The sequence below is a fragment of the Canis lupus genome, chromosome 26, assembly GCF_048164855.1.
Source record: "Canis lupus baileyi chromosome 26, mCanLup2.hap1, whole genome shotgun sequence".
NCBI lineage: Eukaryota > Metazoa > Chordata > Mammalia > Carnivora > Canidae > Canis > Canis lupus.
In genome coordinates, this window is record NC_132863.1 from 31,451,969 (window position 1) to 31,466,930 (window position 14,962).

The 14,962-nt window shown below is 47.4% G+C and overlaps 1 protein-coding gene across 5 annotated transcripts in view; it reads right to left on the reverse strand.

The window, feature by feature from the left end:
- Positions 1 to 770: 770 nt before the first annotated feature.
- CHD6 (chromodomain helicase DNA binding protein 6) overlaps positions 771 to 14,962 on the reverse strand; it is a 203,431-nt gene continuing 189,239 nt past the window's right edge. For 4 of the 5 annotated variants that reach the window (XM_072801046.1, XM_072801048.1, XM_072801047.1 and 1 more), the window contains 5 exons: positions 14,688 to 14,894; positions 12,968 to 13,420; positions 11,182 to 11,373; positions 10,085 to 10,204; positions 771 to 3,686 (listed from right to left, as the gene is read on the reverse strand). In XM_072801046.1, the coding sequence (XP_072657147.1) occupies positions 2,790 to 3,686; positions 10,085 to 10,204; positions 11,182 to 11,373; positions 12,968 to 13,420; positions 14,688 to 14,894 (1,869 nt within the window). In that variant the 3' untranslated portion in view covers positions 771 to 2,789. Of the gene's footprint in view, positions 3,687 to 5,129; positions 5,645 to 10,084; positions 10,205 to 11,181; positions 11,374 to 12,967; positions 13,421 to 14,687; positions 14,895 to 14,962 lie in introns of those variants that run through there. The other variant, XM_072801050.1, reaches the window with a different exon arrangement.

Sequence of the window (14,962 nt, forward strand, 5' to 3'; positions counted from 1 at the left end):
TGTGCTTTGAGGTGGGGCTTCTAGAAAGGGGCTTAAGATAGTGGTGCAGTTGAGGCATCAGCTGTGGGCATTCAGGTCCCAAGGCCAGGAAGCAGGTACTCTGCTGCGCTCCCTTCTGTGGCAGGTGTCTTAATCAGGTGTTCTGATAGGTCAAGAGATCCGGCAAATCAATCCCCATGAGTGAACATTTAACAAGCCCCCAGCAGTGTGTCCAGAACAAACTGGGCACCTTAGAAAGATCGTGGACTGCTGTGTGCATATGACAGATTCATACAAGGTCCAGGCAGCAAGAGACATCCAAGTGCCACTGAATTTGACTTTTAAAATTGTTTTTTTTTTTTTTTTTAAATCCAGGATCAAGACCACAGACAATTTATTATGTAAGACACGGGGTGAAGAATGACCAAGGAAAGTTATGGCTGTGAGTGACATGGAGTTTAGATGAAAAGGCTCAAGTTTGCTGAAGAGTTTAAATTTGGCTTTTGCTCTTGGAAACGTCAAAATAATCATAAGAAGCACTTATGCCTTACAGAGCAAATAATCCACAGAGTGTCATTTTCATTTTGCAAACAGGGACACAATAGCAGTCAAATATAAGCCTAAACACCCAGAGAGTTAACATACAGGTTTGGTAAGATATAACAAGGGATTTAGCATGCTGGTGGGTTTTTAAATCAAATCCATATTGAACCCTGTGACCTACTGGAGCTTCTAAGTGGAACCTGGGGAGAGCAGCTTTTCCATACAAAACAACAACAACGGACAACAACAAAGGGAAACCCAGGCTCTGCTGGATGTCTATAATACTCATTTGCAGTAAGGCTTTCAAGATACATGAATTTTTATAGCATTTGTATTTTAAGGATTTAGGGCAAATACATTTTTTTTTTCTACTTGATAAAAAGAAAATTAGTACTTAAAAGGTTCAAAAATATATCGATTGAGTGATTTTTTTTTTACATAAATAAATTATATTGATTTTTAGGATTTAACAGCTGAAAAAACCCTTTCTGCTTCCACTGGAGGCAAAACTGAACAAAATGTTAGTTAAATAGAGAGCAGCATTTCTAAGAAATCTGTTGTCAGCATTATAGACCATCTATGCTACAAAGATGTCATTAAATAGGATTTGCTCAATCACTGGATTCTTTCTTCATACTTATATGATCCGTTATAGAATTTCTGATTTTTATCTCTGATTCATAACGATGGGACTCCACTTGAAAATACATGACTGATTTTTTTCTCCAATCACAATTTAACAGACTTCTTTGAGATGCTCATTTTAACATTTACATAATTTATAATTCCAAATGTATAAAAGACAATGACAAAAGCATCATAAATAAATAATGCAAACTGAAATAGTTATGTCAAACTTTTGGACCTTCTGATAAATTAGCAAAACTGTAACAGAAAAAGTAAAAAATACAGTAAATTGTGACAACACAAAGTGAAACTGGTTCTAGTAACACTTCCAACATTTCCAACGGTCGTGCACAGCCCTGTGCCCCCAGAGTCCTGGACCATGAGCTTATTTCAAGTCCCAGAGTGTGAACTGTCGATAAAGAATAAGACCCTCAGGAGGGATGGTACACAAGTGGGGAGGGAAAGAAGGCAGGTGCTTCCCGATTGAGGAAGGGAAAATGATGTTAATTTGCAACAGTCTTGGCTACCTTGATTTGGAATCTGGGTCCAGCTGCAAAATGGAAACCAAATAGGAAAAAAAAAAAAAAATGGATAGAAGAAACAAACGTTCACAGTCGTTTTATAAAAGGTGGCACACACATGTTCGGACAACCTCAAATAATCTGACGAAGGGACCTAGCAAAGTGTAAAAGTGTTGAGTGACTCTTCTCACAGGCTCCAGAAAGAGCCTTATTCTTGGTGAAGGGAAGTGCAAGGTAAAAACCTATTAGGGCCCTGGTAGTGGCTGCAGCAATTCTTGAGAATGGGGTGAGCTGATGCCAGCTGTGCGCTTGTGGGCAGCGTGCAGCCCCGCGGGGGTGGGGTGGAGAGCCCCTTGCCTGCCCGCCCCCGTCACCGGCAAGAACTCCGGGTGTGTAAAGCTTTTTCCTACCGAGAGTGATCTCTGAACTCGGGGGAGAGAGCATATGTATGTCTAAGACAATGCCTCATCAGTATTTCTTTTTGCTGCTCGTGTCTGAAACACCATGAAGGGGGACGTCCTGTTACTACCAGTAAGGTGTTTGTTTTATAAAGAAATGAATATACGCATTTTCAACCATTAGTTATATACTTCTGCCTACACTACTCATTTAGTGATCATGATAAAATAGGGAAATATTTTAACTAAAAAATATGCACCAGCACTTCCTTTTTCTGTGCTTTTTTGGTTTCCCCATTACATGCTTCCCATTCAACACAGCTCATGGAAAAAAGAGCCCTCGTGGTCTCTGTTCTTCGGCCCTTGGATGATAAATCCCTAGACAGCCTTCACTTGCCATCATCCCTCCTGGAATAGGTGGGAAACTTGGAGAAGGGGGGGCGGGGGAGCGTGTCACCAAGTACTGTATCAGCTACGGCTGCCGGAATGAACAACTGGGGAACAGAATGAGAATCCTGTGCCTCCTACACTAGGTCGAACTCAGCTAATGAAGTGGCAAGACCCTGCGACTATTCACATCTGTGACCACAGTTCTCAGAAAATTAGGTAGGTAATATTACTTATGGAAACACAGGTTCTTATGAAGGTGAAGTGAGGAAGTAACAAACCTTTATGGGATAAGAAACTTACAAGTCACAATCATTTCTTAAATGAAAAAGTTCTAATTGGTGTCACTGTTAGAGTCTTTGAGGCCCCCTTCCCTGGCCTGTGCCGCATGTTCTCTATCGGGGGGCACGGGTGCCCTGGATTCAGGGCAGTTCTGATCGCTGCCTGGCTCCTTTTCGGACCCGGGAGCAGGCTCTGGATTGGGGTTCAGGCTGTCCCCTTTTGTTTTCTTCTTCTTCCTTTTCTGGCTCTCCAGACCTATTACTTCAGAGTGTCTGGCCTGCTGCATTGCCGGCAGAGCCATGCCCATGCCAGGGGAGAGAAACATGGATGGGTAAATGAGTCCAGGAGACACTCCTGGGATGAGAAATGGGTTAAAAGCCACAGGACTACTGGTAGTTATTGCAGGTTCGGACTGATCAGAAAATGGACCAGGACCAGGCTTGTCTTCAGCTAACGTGTCCGTTTTTACGTCATGGCTACTTGGCTTGTCTTCTACAGTCTTTTCGGTCGCAGGTGTACCACTTTTTGTTGTGCTTGGTAGAGGCGCTGGAGCGGTGGAAGTGCAGGCAGCTGCCATGGGTGCGTTGAGGAGTCCACCGACACCGAACATCTGGGGCACCGCGGCCATCCCCGGCAGCATCATGGGCAGCATGCTCAACGTGCTTTTGACCTCTTCGCCCGTGGGCATCGCAGCAAAGCCAGCCGGGAACCCCACCAGACCCGTGAGGGGGATGCCTGGCATATTTCTCATGTTCTGGAGTCCTACCAGGTCCATCCCAGCAATCAGCCCGTTCATGAACAGCGGCCCCATCCCCGAGGGAGAGTCTGCCACGATGGCAGGAGCCTTCAGGAGCTCGCTCCGAGGCCGCCTCCCCCTCCGGCGGGGGCCCCCATCTCGAAGAACAGGCTCAGCCAGGGTGTGATTGAACTTGTTTTCTGGGAGAAACCCCTGAAAAAGGACAAAGAAACACAAGATGCTGAAGGTTACTGGATGGCAGGTGATGGGCTGGGGGTGAAGACCAAGGTTCTGCACTGGCCTATCCTGTCCCTGTTGCATGAAGGACCTGAGTGGGAGCTCCCTGCCTACCTGCCTTGCTGCCTCTTGCCTATAACTGTGCCTGAAGTTGCTCTCTCAGAGGCCGAGAGCCAGCCACCACCACACAAAAGCAGCAGGAGTTCTAGAAAAGCCAGAGCGCTGGGGGCTGGAGCCCATCTAAGGACACCCAGGTCTTAGTTGAGATTTGTGGCTGAAACCACTTGACCAATCCGAGCATTCATCTTCTTTGTGACACAAGAAGTTTTTCAATGGAAGCCACAAAGAAACGTAGGGGAGACAGAGTTTTGCAGCAGATGTACCTGAATGTTGGTCTGAAGTCTGTAACTAGCTTCTCAGAGTTCTGGTGAGAAAGGACCATGACACCCATCTGGCAGTTACCAAAAATGAAGTGTGCAAGATATTACCTGGCCCACAGGAAGGAGTGCTCGCTGAAGGGATGCCAGTAACTGTGCACACCCCACTCCCTCTGGGTCCTAAGCTCCTGGAGGACAACCACTCAGACACCACACAGGGTGCCTACGTGTTCACTGAGAAGACGAAGACATTCTTGAACGTTGTTGTGGAGAAGCATCACAATAAGTGGCGTTCTGGTTTCCCTCAAGAGAGACAATCTAGCTTTCCTCTGATCACAGAGCTGCATCGTGCTCTGTGACCTCTGGGGCTGAGCACCACGGGGCCTGAGCTGTGGCTAAGCCTGGGAGCCTGGGACATACAGCTCCGCTGGCACACGGCTCACCCGGCACCCGGTCCCCGCAGGCGGCTCACTGCGCACACTCAGGGTGCCTACCAGCGGGCTTCCTGTAGCCCTCCTTCCTCTGGGACTGTGGCTCTGGGCTCTGCAGGGGAATGAGGACCCACCAGAACCTGCTGGAGAACCTGCTCTGCCAGAGCTTACTGATTGGTTGCAAGGAGAAAAACCGTTGCATTTACAATGTATCTAACTCTGAATTTGTTTCCAAAATGGCATGAATTAGGACGCCTGGGTGGCTCAGTGGTTGAGCGCCTGCCTTTGGCTCAGGGCGTGATCCCGGGGTTCCGGGATTGAGTCCCACATGGGGCTCCCTGCATGGAGCCTGCTTCTCCCTCTGTGTCTCTCATGCATTAGTAAATAAAATCTTTAAAAAGCAAACAAAGACCAAAAAAAAAAAAAAATGGCATGAATAATCTCTGCGTCAAGAGAAATGTTCTGCCCAGAGAAAGGGAGCGATTTCTCTCAGTACCCCGTGCCTGAAAGCCCTCCATGGCCCGGGGAGCTGCCTCCTTTCCTTTCTGCTGCCGTCACTCCTCTTGAGCTGCCATTTGGCTCATCAAGGTGGTGCATATCCACAGCATCAGGGGCGCATTATAATAACTGCTGTTGTGCCCTTTCGGTCTTTGTACAGGGAAGCATAAAGAAAATGCCCTTCCCTGTGGGTCTCTGGAAGCCCTTTCTCCTTTCTGAGCCACTTCTCGTGGTTCTGTTATGGAGCTGGTATTATTCTACTGCCTTCTCTTTGATCACAGCAGTGGTGAGGCTTAAGATGTTCAGAATGGCCACGAGAGATCTGTAACCTTGGGTTTGCACTGGGCAAGCAGGTCACCATCGGGACTGGAACGTGGAAACTGGGATGGGCCCCTATGCAGAGACAGGACGTGGCAGGGCCCAACGGTGAGGCTCCTGGGCGGCGCTGATGCTGGAGGAGCCCACACTTCTCTACAGCCGCCTCTGCTGCCTTTTCAGGATTCTCAGCCGTCTGTATAAATGCCTTCTCTTTCTGCAAGACTGGAGTGGGGAGCGGGGATCTGGCAAGACACAGCTGAGACTCCACCGGTCTGCTTTGAGGCTCAGATGCAGGGACCCAGCTGCGGTCCTTGATGGAACAAGAAGGCAGGTGCAGGTCACATCAAGAGACACCAGAAGGGCCAGAGAAACTTTTATTAGGGCCAGAGTGCTAAAGACAGGAAAAGAAGTCAGAGTCCACAGGTACCTAAGGGCCGAGATTGGCAGCCAGGCCTGAGAACAGGTGAGACGGCTCCTCACAACCTTTCTAAGGACACCCACTTTGGACTTTAATCCAGGAGCTCTGGCATCCCATTACATTCACTGCCTTTCTTCTCCCTAACTAATTAAAGAAGTCAAATCCTTAGAAAACCCAACAGATCTCTCTTTGAAGGGGCAGCTGTAGGGACAGGGTTAGCTGGTAACAGAGGTTCAGGTTCTCAGTGAGCACACACGTGTTATGTGGTGGACTCCCACACAAGAGGCAGCTGGGAACGGAGGCACGGGGCCCACGGGAGTGGCAGTGTGGAAACCTGGCAACGGGTGGCCATCACAGAAGGGGCGGTGGGAACAAGGGGAGCAGCAGGAATGACAGTACCACTCCATGTGCTTTTACCCTGTGTTAGGCAGACGCTAAGGACTCCATCTGCAGTATCTCAGTCAGCCATCCCACTGGCCCTGCGGCATCGAGTACAGTTATCACAGCCATTTTACAAAGAATTTATAGATTTGTAGACACGGGAAAAATGTGTATTTGAATGTTCCCGAGTACCCAGAAATTATGTCATTTTTGAAGTCCTACATCTGTCCTTCAACGTCCGAAAAAATATTCAAGAAAAACCAGATCATGGACAAAAAGCTTTATGACAGTCAACTCTAAGAAAATTCTTCTCAAAAAGCCCTGGTTTAGAAGAGCAGAATTAAGGGAAACATGATACTGTCATGCTTTGTACCCTCCCTTGTTCGTGTTCCTCACAGAGTCAGAGGCAGGGATCTGCCCCTGGGCACAGATGGTCAGGGAAGAGCAGCCCATGGCTCCCAGTCGGGACCACTACACCACGCCGTCTCTTATGCCCCCATGACCACTGCCCACTCCTCTCGGGGCAGCTGTTCCCTCTGGCTCTGGGGATGACCACTTGGGGAGCAAGTACTGCCTGGTTCCTATTTCTGAAGAGAGAGAGCTTGATAGACTGGGGCCAGACTAAAAGACTGCTGATGGACACCACCTCAGCTGAAGGCCCCGGCCAGGGGAGCCACCCCTGGACCACAGGGCTTTTCCAAGACCTCTTCCCTGTAACCCACTCATAGCCAAGAGCCAGGGAAAGGTGCCGGGGCATGCTTTTTCCTTGATACCCACAAAGTTCCCTCATAACTCTCCAGTAGGGAGGGTGTGTTCAATCTTAGAAGTCTTTCTGTTGGAAAGCAAACCCAGAGCTTGACGAATAATGCGCCCATCTTCTTTTCAAACAATCTGTTATACATCAGATGTTCGTTTACATACTTTGAGTTTATCAGCGCACCTAGGGATTAAGACCATTAAGACCAGCCTGTGTCCCACAGGAATCTTCCGACATGCTCCTCAGGTATTAGAATGTCCAGAAGCTTCCCCTCCTCATCCTTATTATTGTGAGCTTCTGATGTAGAGAGTACCAAGCCCTCTCAGAACTGGGAACCTGCCAAGGAGGCAGACAGAAGGCTGGCTGCCTTCTCCCCTTCAGATTTGAAGTGCAGCAGTAGAAAGATCCCAGGGGTGAAGAGAACAGCTCTTCACCCACAGCATCGCAAGAGGGGTGCTGACGGAGGAAGTCGGCTCTCACCACTTCCTGTGGGAGCGAGAGTCCCTCTAGCCGCCCAGCAGCTGCCCACCCCAGCCAGGTGCCCCTCCCAGCAACTCTGCGACCACACACAGCGGCCAAGTTGGGCTTTGGCAGCTCTCCCTCCTGGTAATTATACCCTGAGAGCAAACCTGCTTCCTCTTCTAGGGGAAGCCTGGGGAGAGGGCAAGGAGAGCAAGGAACAGGAGAGTTAGATGTTAAGCAACACTGGAGGCAAATGTGCTTTTCCAGATGATTACATGGGCAGCCCAACTCAAGAACATCTTCATTAATACATGGTAGCATTTATTCCAAAGTCTATGGATTCCAGTTCTCAACTTGAACTCCTGGGTAGAAGTGGAGAAGGTGGTGGTGACCAAAACTTCCTTACTCTTCCCAGGAAGCCTAGGAGATTTAGCCAAGAAACATTCACTGAGTGAAGAGAGACCTACCAACCAAAGAAGGAGGTGTATGTGGAAATGAAGTTAAAATTCTAAATACACAAAAAAACCCAAAAACTACCTCTGAAAGACATTTTTGGACCAACTGGGGAATTCTGAATGTGGATTAATTATTATTAATATTCATATGTCTGATAATGATAATAGTTATGTAGGAAAATATTCTTAGGAGACACACACTGAAGTATTTAGGGGTGACAGGTCATCTCTGCAAGTTACTGGCCAGTGGCTCAATAGGAAACAAACAAAAAGAAACCCACATGCATATCTATAAAGCAAACATAACACATCTACATGTGCATGTGCCCACACACATCTTGCAAGCGACCACTATGCACTGGACATCCTGAAAGCTGAATGAATCTCACAGCCCTACTGCAGCCTGTGGAGCTTGCCCAGCTGAGCCACAGCACAAGAGCAGAAGGGGCTGAGGGAGGGAAGAAGTTTCTTGATCTGAATCTGCTTCCAGACGTGGGTGTGTGTGTGTGGGGGGAGTTCTCCATGGGAAAGAAAGAGTGCAGCATACCTGGGAGGGCTCCTGCCCCAGAAGCTGTGGGAGGAGGGGGCTGCGGGGAAACGGGCCCTCCTGGAGTCAAGCAGGGTGTCGTGGTCTGGGCCATGCTGGCTCTTTCCCACTGAGGAGGCCGGTGACCCTGAGAACCAGGTGGACAAGTGCTTCCTCATCTAGCCTTACTGAAGGAAGAGAAGGGCCTCCAAAGCAGGGACTATGTTTATTTAACAAAGGAGGGAAAGTGCATCTCTGGTAAAAAAAAAAAAAAAAAAAAAAAGGCTGGCTTGCAAGAACAGCTTAGAAATGGGTTTTCTGGCAAGGGATCAGTGTCTGTAGGAGAGTGAACATTAATTTCCAGAGAACATGAGGGAAATTGTTAGACATGTAGCAAGAAATGAGAAAGCCAAGGAGGAAACCATGTGGTTTTTCTGACATGTCTCTACAACAAGAGCTCAGAGACTACAACAAAGCAAGGACCAGAGTCTCTCCTGGAAGCCTTTCACGTGACGCTGTGTGTGGAAACACGAGGAGAATGTGGGGAGGCGGCACGAGGGGGGAGAAAGACAGTTGGCTAAGAACTACCGCTGCATCAGCCTGCACAGCCCAAGCAGGTCTAAGAAAAGGGGTGGTAGAGATTCTCTGTGACGATAAAGCAAGAGAGGGGCAAAAGGGCAGCTTTTCCAGTGTGATAAGCTTTCTAACAAGCAGCCAACCTTGGGACAGGGCCGGGCCCCAGTCCTGGAGCGGCTGCAGTGGGGGATGGGGATGAGGGAGAGCAGCTTTGTCTGTAGGGCTGCTAGAACAATCCACCAGGTGACAACATTAGTCACAGACTCCTTGAAAACATTAAGTAACAACTTTCTTCTGCAAAAGGAGGAAATGACTAGGGTGGGTGGTCCTCTGGAGCTGAAAGGAGAAATCACATCCAGGCGATCCCACTAAGAAGGGAATTCATTCCCAAGGAAAGCTGAAGCTGGCAGAGCCATGAAGAGAAGGCATTCAGGAAAGCCCGTGCGTTTGGGGGAGACAACTCGAAAAGAGTACACGTCCACAAGGCTCCTTAGAGGCTCCCTGTTTGGGGAGGACGTACTTTTAGGAGGTTAAAGCACACTGATGTATAATTTGCCCAAGCTTGATACAATTTCGGGTTGAAATGTTATTACTGCCCCCTAGAGGTTATGACTTTGCTATTCCAAATCTGTCCTCTGTGAACTATAATTAACTCAGATGCGTTGGACTACAACCATTTCACAGATGTCTTTTGAAGTCTCTTCCAGGCTCAGGGTTCTATACGAGGAAAAGACAGTGCTTAGAGTCAGCTGTTTCTCATTGCCAGTGAGGATGGACTAGGAGGAAATGTCTTAAATGGAAATTTCCAATAATGACATTTGTTAACACTAGAAACAGACTCCTGACAGGGGTTAAGGTATATTTCCCTGAACTCTATACAGTATAATAGGACGTGGGAGGAGGGAGTGGGAGGAGGGTGGGTGGAGGTCAAGTTTTGGAAATGGTTTAAGTACAAATTTAAACCAAAAGTTCTGGTGGTAAAGGTTAAAGACAAATGACCACGGGAAGTCCTACTGCTGCTCCAGAGGCCACAGGACCACTCATCACTACTTGTCAACTTCCCTTGCTAGCCTCTTGTCCTCTGGGAAGCCATTGCCTGGCCCCCCACCTCCCAGCTGGAGCTTTCCTCAAGTCTGCACGGCTGGGCTTCATGGTGACACGTCCCTCTTCCTTACCCTTAGTCCTGGCTCCTTGGGGACAGCAGGAACCCTCTCTTCCCCACTCAGAGAGTTGACATCTAATTTTCCAGGTTCCTTACAGCGTGGCCTCCTCTGCTTTGGTTTGTCTGAAAAATTCTAGGAGGCAAATGGAAACCAACATTACAAAACATTCTGTCACAGAGTCTTCTGATGATGGTGGTGTTTTCAGCTGATTTTGCTCTTCTCTCATTAATGCCCCTCTGTACAGGAACCCACCAGGGTAGGTTGAAGGAAAGAGCTAGCACGGCCTCATCTAGGCTTTTTTTTTCAAACAATAGAGTTCCTGCGGCAAGCTGGAGAACGGGCTGAATGGGCCTCTTGGCTCAGATGTGAGCTGGCTCACCGGTCTTGCAGTGTACTGCTGACTCCCTAACATTCTCCTAATCATTCATCTAGATTCTCTCTCCACTGCTACCTACCTGGTGGGCTTTGTCTTTGGAGAATGTGCATCTGTGAATGCATTCCCCTCCCTTTCTTGTAAGCTCTCTACCTCCACATCTTATTAGTTGGATGTACCCAAGACAAAGACGGTGGTGAGGTAGGCGACCACAAGAGAAAAGAAAAACCAAGAAGAGACATCAATGCTCAGGAGCCCTCTCCTGCAGATTTCTAATCTGAAGATTTGCAGGCAAAGGCAGTAAGAGAACTTGAAGTAAGAATCGCAAATTTGTAACTCAATCTAAGTACAAAGTGGTAATATATTAACTTGGAAAGAATACGCAGAAAGATGTTCCTGAAGAGGCAGTGTTTATGCAACCTAAAGATTTCTCTGTGCACTTAGGATCTTGTGTGGTAATTTGGGGGTGGTGGTGGCTAAGCTTAGGCAAGTTCTGTTCTCATCAGATTTTGTACAATGACTTGGCATAGTATTCTGACATGGGCTGTGATTTCTATTACTAGAACACTTAATCAAAATTTAAACTTAAAAATAAAAACCAAAACTTTAAAATGATGTTCTCAGCTGATACAGATCTCTCTAACTTCCTGGTCTCCCTAAGCATGCTCCTTATCAAACACAGCACCAAGTCAGCGGGAAGGAAATGACAGCGTCAGGTGGCACCCACAACACTTACTGCTCCAAAGCCAGGAACCTCTAAGGAGTAGTCAGCCTGCTGCCTTAGCCAGTCAAGCAGACTCTTGCTGGGAATGGCTTTCTCGGCCTGGCTGCTGGCTGCTGGGGTTGGCTCGGGGGCTGGAGCAGCAGGCACCGGCCCTTCAGGGTGGGAGGCGCTTGGGGGGGCCTGCCCTGGATCTTCATGGACTTCCTGGATGAAGGAGAGACAAGTATGTGCCAGTAAGTGTGACAGAATGAAAACCAGGTTCTGAAAGGAAAACACCTAAGGTGTGCTTTGTATCTTTCCATCTGTTTCCACCTGGTATTACTGTGCTGGGGTGTGGAGTAAGAATCCTCCGCACTACTGAGGGCTCCTGAGTGTGTTGCTTCTACCTGAGGTTCCTCTCCCCTTGTCTACTTGGTATCCTTTCATTCCATCCTGTCTGCTCAGGTTCAGTGTTGCCTCCTTTGTCGCTGTCGTTGACGGTCCCAGGGTGCTCCACTTCCTGGTCCCCAATGCCCTCAGCACCCTTCACAGATTTTCCAATACCAAGAAATGCCACACTGCAATTTACTCCCCGGTGGCACCCTCTGTAGGAGGAATGCCTGTCTTACTCATGTCTGTACTCCCAATGTTTATAATGGGGTCTACAAAGTCCAATGTGGCGCTAAATAAATGTTTGCATATTAGTTTTAAAAAATGGTCTATGATCACTACAGAGAAACTATGGGTTTGCACTCTAAAAACTGAGACAACTGCCTTAAAAGTTTGCAGGACTGGGCTGCCACTTCAGCCTCCCAAATTATACAGAAAGTGTAAGAGGAAGATCAAACTTTAAAACAGACCAAATAATAGAGCTTAATAATAAAGCTCTTAGGTGCTAGTGAACAAAGCCCTTGGCTTGGTTCCCTGACCTGTCACTTTATTGGATAATCTTGGGCAAATTATTCAATGCTTGTAAGCCTCAGTTTCCTCATCTATAAAATGGGAGTAATAACAACACCTTTTCAGAGTTGTGATGCTCAAACAGGACAGTCATACTAACGCCTGAACACAGCCTGGCACACAGTAAGCACTCAATGAATACTGGTTCTTATTATTCCTTTTAAGATAAGAAAATATGAAATATGATTCCTATTTTGGAGCTTGAAGTTCAATAAACAGGAAAAACCAAAACACAAAGGTAAGTCAGTTGTCTTTGACACATTAAGTAAAGTCTAAGGGGATCTCTCTCCTGGCCAGGCATACAGCTTCTAACTTTATCTGCTGCTTACAATGGTCTCCTCTGGGTTTAGGGCATCTTGCTGTGATCCTAATGAACCCTCGAAGCAGCCCTCTGTGGGAGATGCTACAGGCCCACTTCACTAGGAGCACAAGGAGGCATGGTGGTACGTCCCGTGTCACCCAGTAGGTCAAGCAGTTTAGGAACCTGATGCCTGTTCCCTCTCCTGAACCCAAGTGCCTGGAAAGCCCACTAACCTGGAGTGCCACTGCCACAAACTCAAACCTGCTTTACTCAAGCACCAGCAGCTCTTTGAAACCCGGGTCGGGGATCTGGGCCATTTGTATTTGAAATGGCAAGACCCCTGGCTCATTTCTTCAAGCTGTGCACAGGTGAAGGGTCTATAATGGATTAAATGTGTTTCTAGAAAAAAATGGAGCAACTGATAATAAGAGAAACTAAGTAGGGACATTTGAAATAGGGATAAAAGATCTACAAATCAAACATCCTGTGTCTGAGGAAGTGTTTTGTTGCTCAGTGTAGAAAGGTCAATGTTTTCATTTAATGGCCTCATATACCCACCAAGATTCCAGCCTGAAGTGTCTGCTCCTTTAAAAAGATGAGGTCCATCCCTCCTTCGACATGTTTCCGTCTCCCTCTCCGTCTCCTTGTGGCAGCGTCATCTCTTCTGAGGCTTCCATTGACGATCTGTCCTGTCACTGGATGGATCAGGCCAGCTTGTAGAATTCCTGACAAGTCCATGCCGAGTGCTCCTTGAAGTGAACCAATAGCCCCAATCTTAGGGGTGCTGGCGCTCACTGGGAAAGGAGACGTGGCTCCTGGAGACCCCTCTGACGTGCAGGAGAGATCTATTGCAGATTCCCCATGCCAGCCGTTGAGGACGATGGGGGGGTGCCCGTGAGTGGCAGAGAACTGTTCTAGGCTCCGGGCCTTTGCATCCCTCTCCACCTCAAACTCATAGGGACGTCTGTGCTTTTGTTCATCCTTTGTGAATACTGGAGCCAGGAAGCTCTCCTGCAAACACAGACATGTGATAAGAGAGGTATGAATGCCACTTCTGTGGCTGAATGGCAGCTCTTTCTCCAGGCCTGATTTCCTCAGGTCTAGTAGGATTCCTAATCAACCTCTTAGAAGTTCTTTCCATTCAAACCTTCTGAAACCTTAGCACCAGATTACTTGGACAGCTTGTTTTTTTTTTTGTTTTTTGTTTTTTTTTTAAAGATTTTACTTATTTATTTGAAAAAGAGAGAGCTAGAAAGCACAAGTGACAGGCAAGGCAGAGGGAAAGGGAGAAGCAGATCCCCCCGAGCACAAAGCCCAACATGGGGCTTAATCCGAGTATCCTGGGATCAAGACCTGAGTTAAAGTCAGACACTTAACCAACTGAGCCAGCCAAGGGCCCCTCACCTGGATAGCTTGTTAAGACAGCAATTCTACTTCAGTGGGCCCAAGATTCTGCACGCCTAACAGGTTTCTAGGTGCTGCTATAGCTGCTAGTCCATGAACTACCCCTGATGTTCAAGACCATAATCCAGGGAATCTCAACCTCAGATGTATATCAGAATTCACTGGAAAGTTAAAAAAAAATTCCAACACTCAGTCCACAGCCTGGACCAATTAAATCAGAATCAACAGCTTTTCAAGGTCCCCAGCAGGTTCCAATGTGCACTTGAAGAGTGAGGGCCAGTGTGCTAACAATGTACCTCAAATTAAGCTGGAGCTGTAAGTCTGAGTTTATAAAAACCATTCTCTGATTTCCCTTATTTCTATCAGCTGCCATCATTCTTATCGTCTTTCCAGTGTGGAACATACTGATCCATTCATGCCTCCCTCTCCTAATATGTTTATTAGTCATCAAGTCATGCCTACCTACATCCGCCCCCTTTTTACCTACTCTACCACTAAATTGGTCTAGGACCTCATCTCTTCATCAGATTCCCACTTGGCCTCCCAGACCCTGGCCCTCTTTCTTCCTGACCATCCTCTCCCCCAAGAACCTACATAACCCTTCAGTCAAGCTGTAAAACCCTGCTTTCATCATGCACTTCCCTGCTCCAAAATTTTAGTAGCTCCCTGCTTCCTAGAGGATAAAATCTAAATTCTTCAATTAATACCAGTGAACTTACAGGGAAAAAAAAAAAAAAACCCAAAGAAAGAGAAAGAGGAAAAGAAAAAAACACAAATCTATCCATTAAGTATTTGCTGAATGAATGACTCAACTGAGAAGTACAAAGTGTCCTTCATTGTTTGTTCATAGTCGACATTATGCTTATGGCCTCACCTTCTGGATCTGGGCCACCAATGCTGCACTACTGCTGAAGCTGTGTTCTGATGCTTCTGGCTCTGAGAGGCTGCTCCGAGAACCAGCACTGCCCGTTAACACCGGGGTGGGCAGGGTGCCTGAAGGCTCATATTGCTGGCTGGAAGGCCATTTCCCCTTTAACACCACGTGGCAGATATTATCCAGGCGGTTGATTATCACGCGATCCTATAAAAAAAAGACCAAAAGCTCTGAGGAGTAAGCAACAAGCTACGCAAATTCACAAAGTCCCTAGG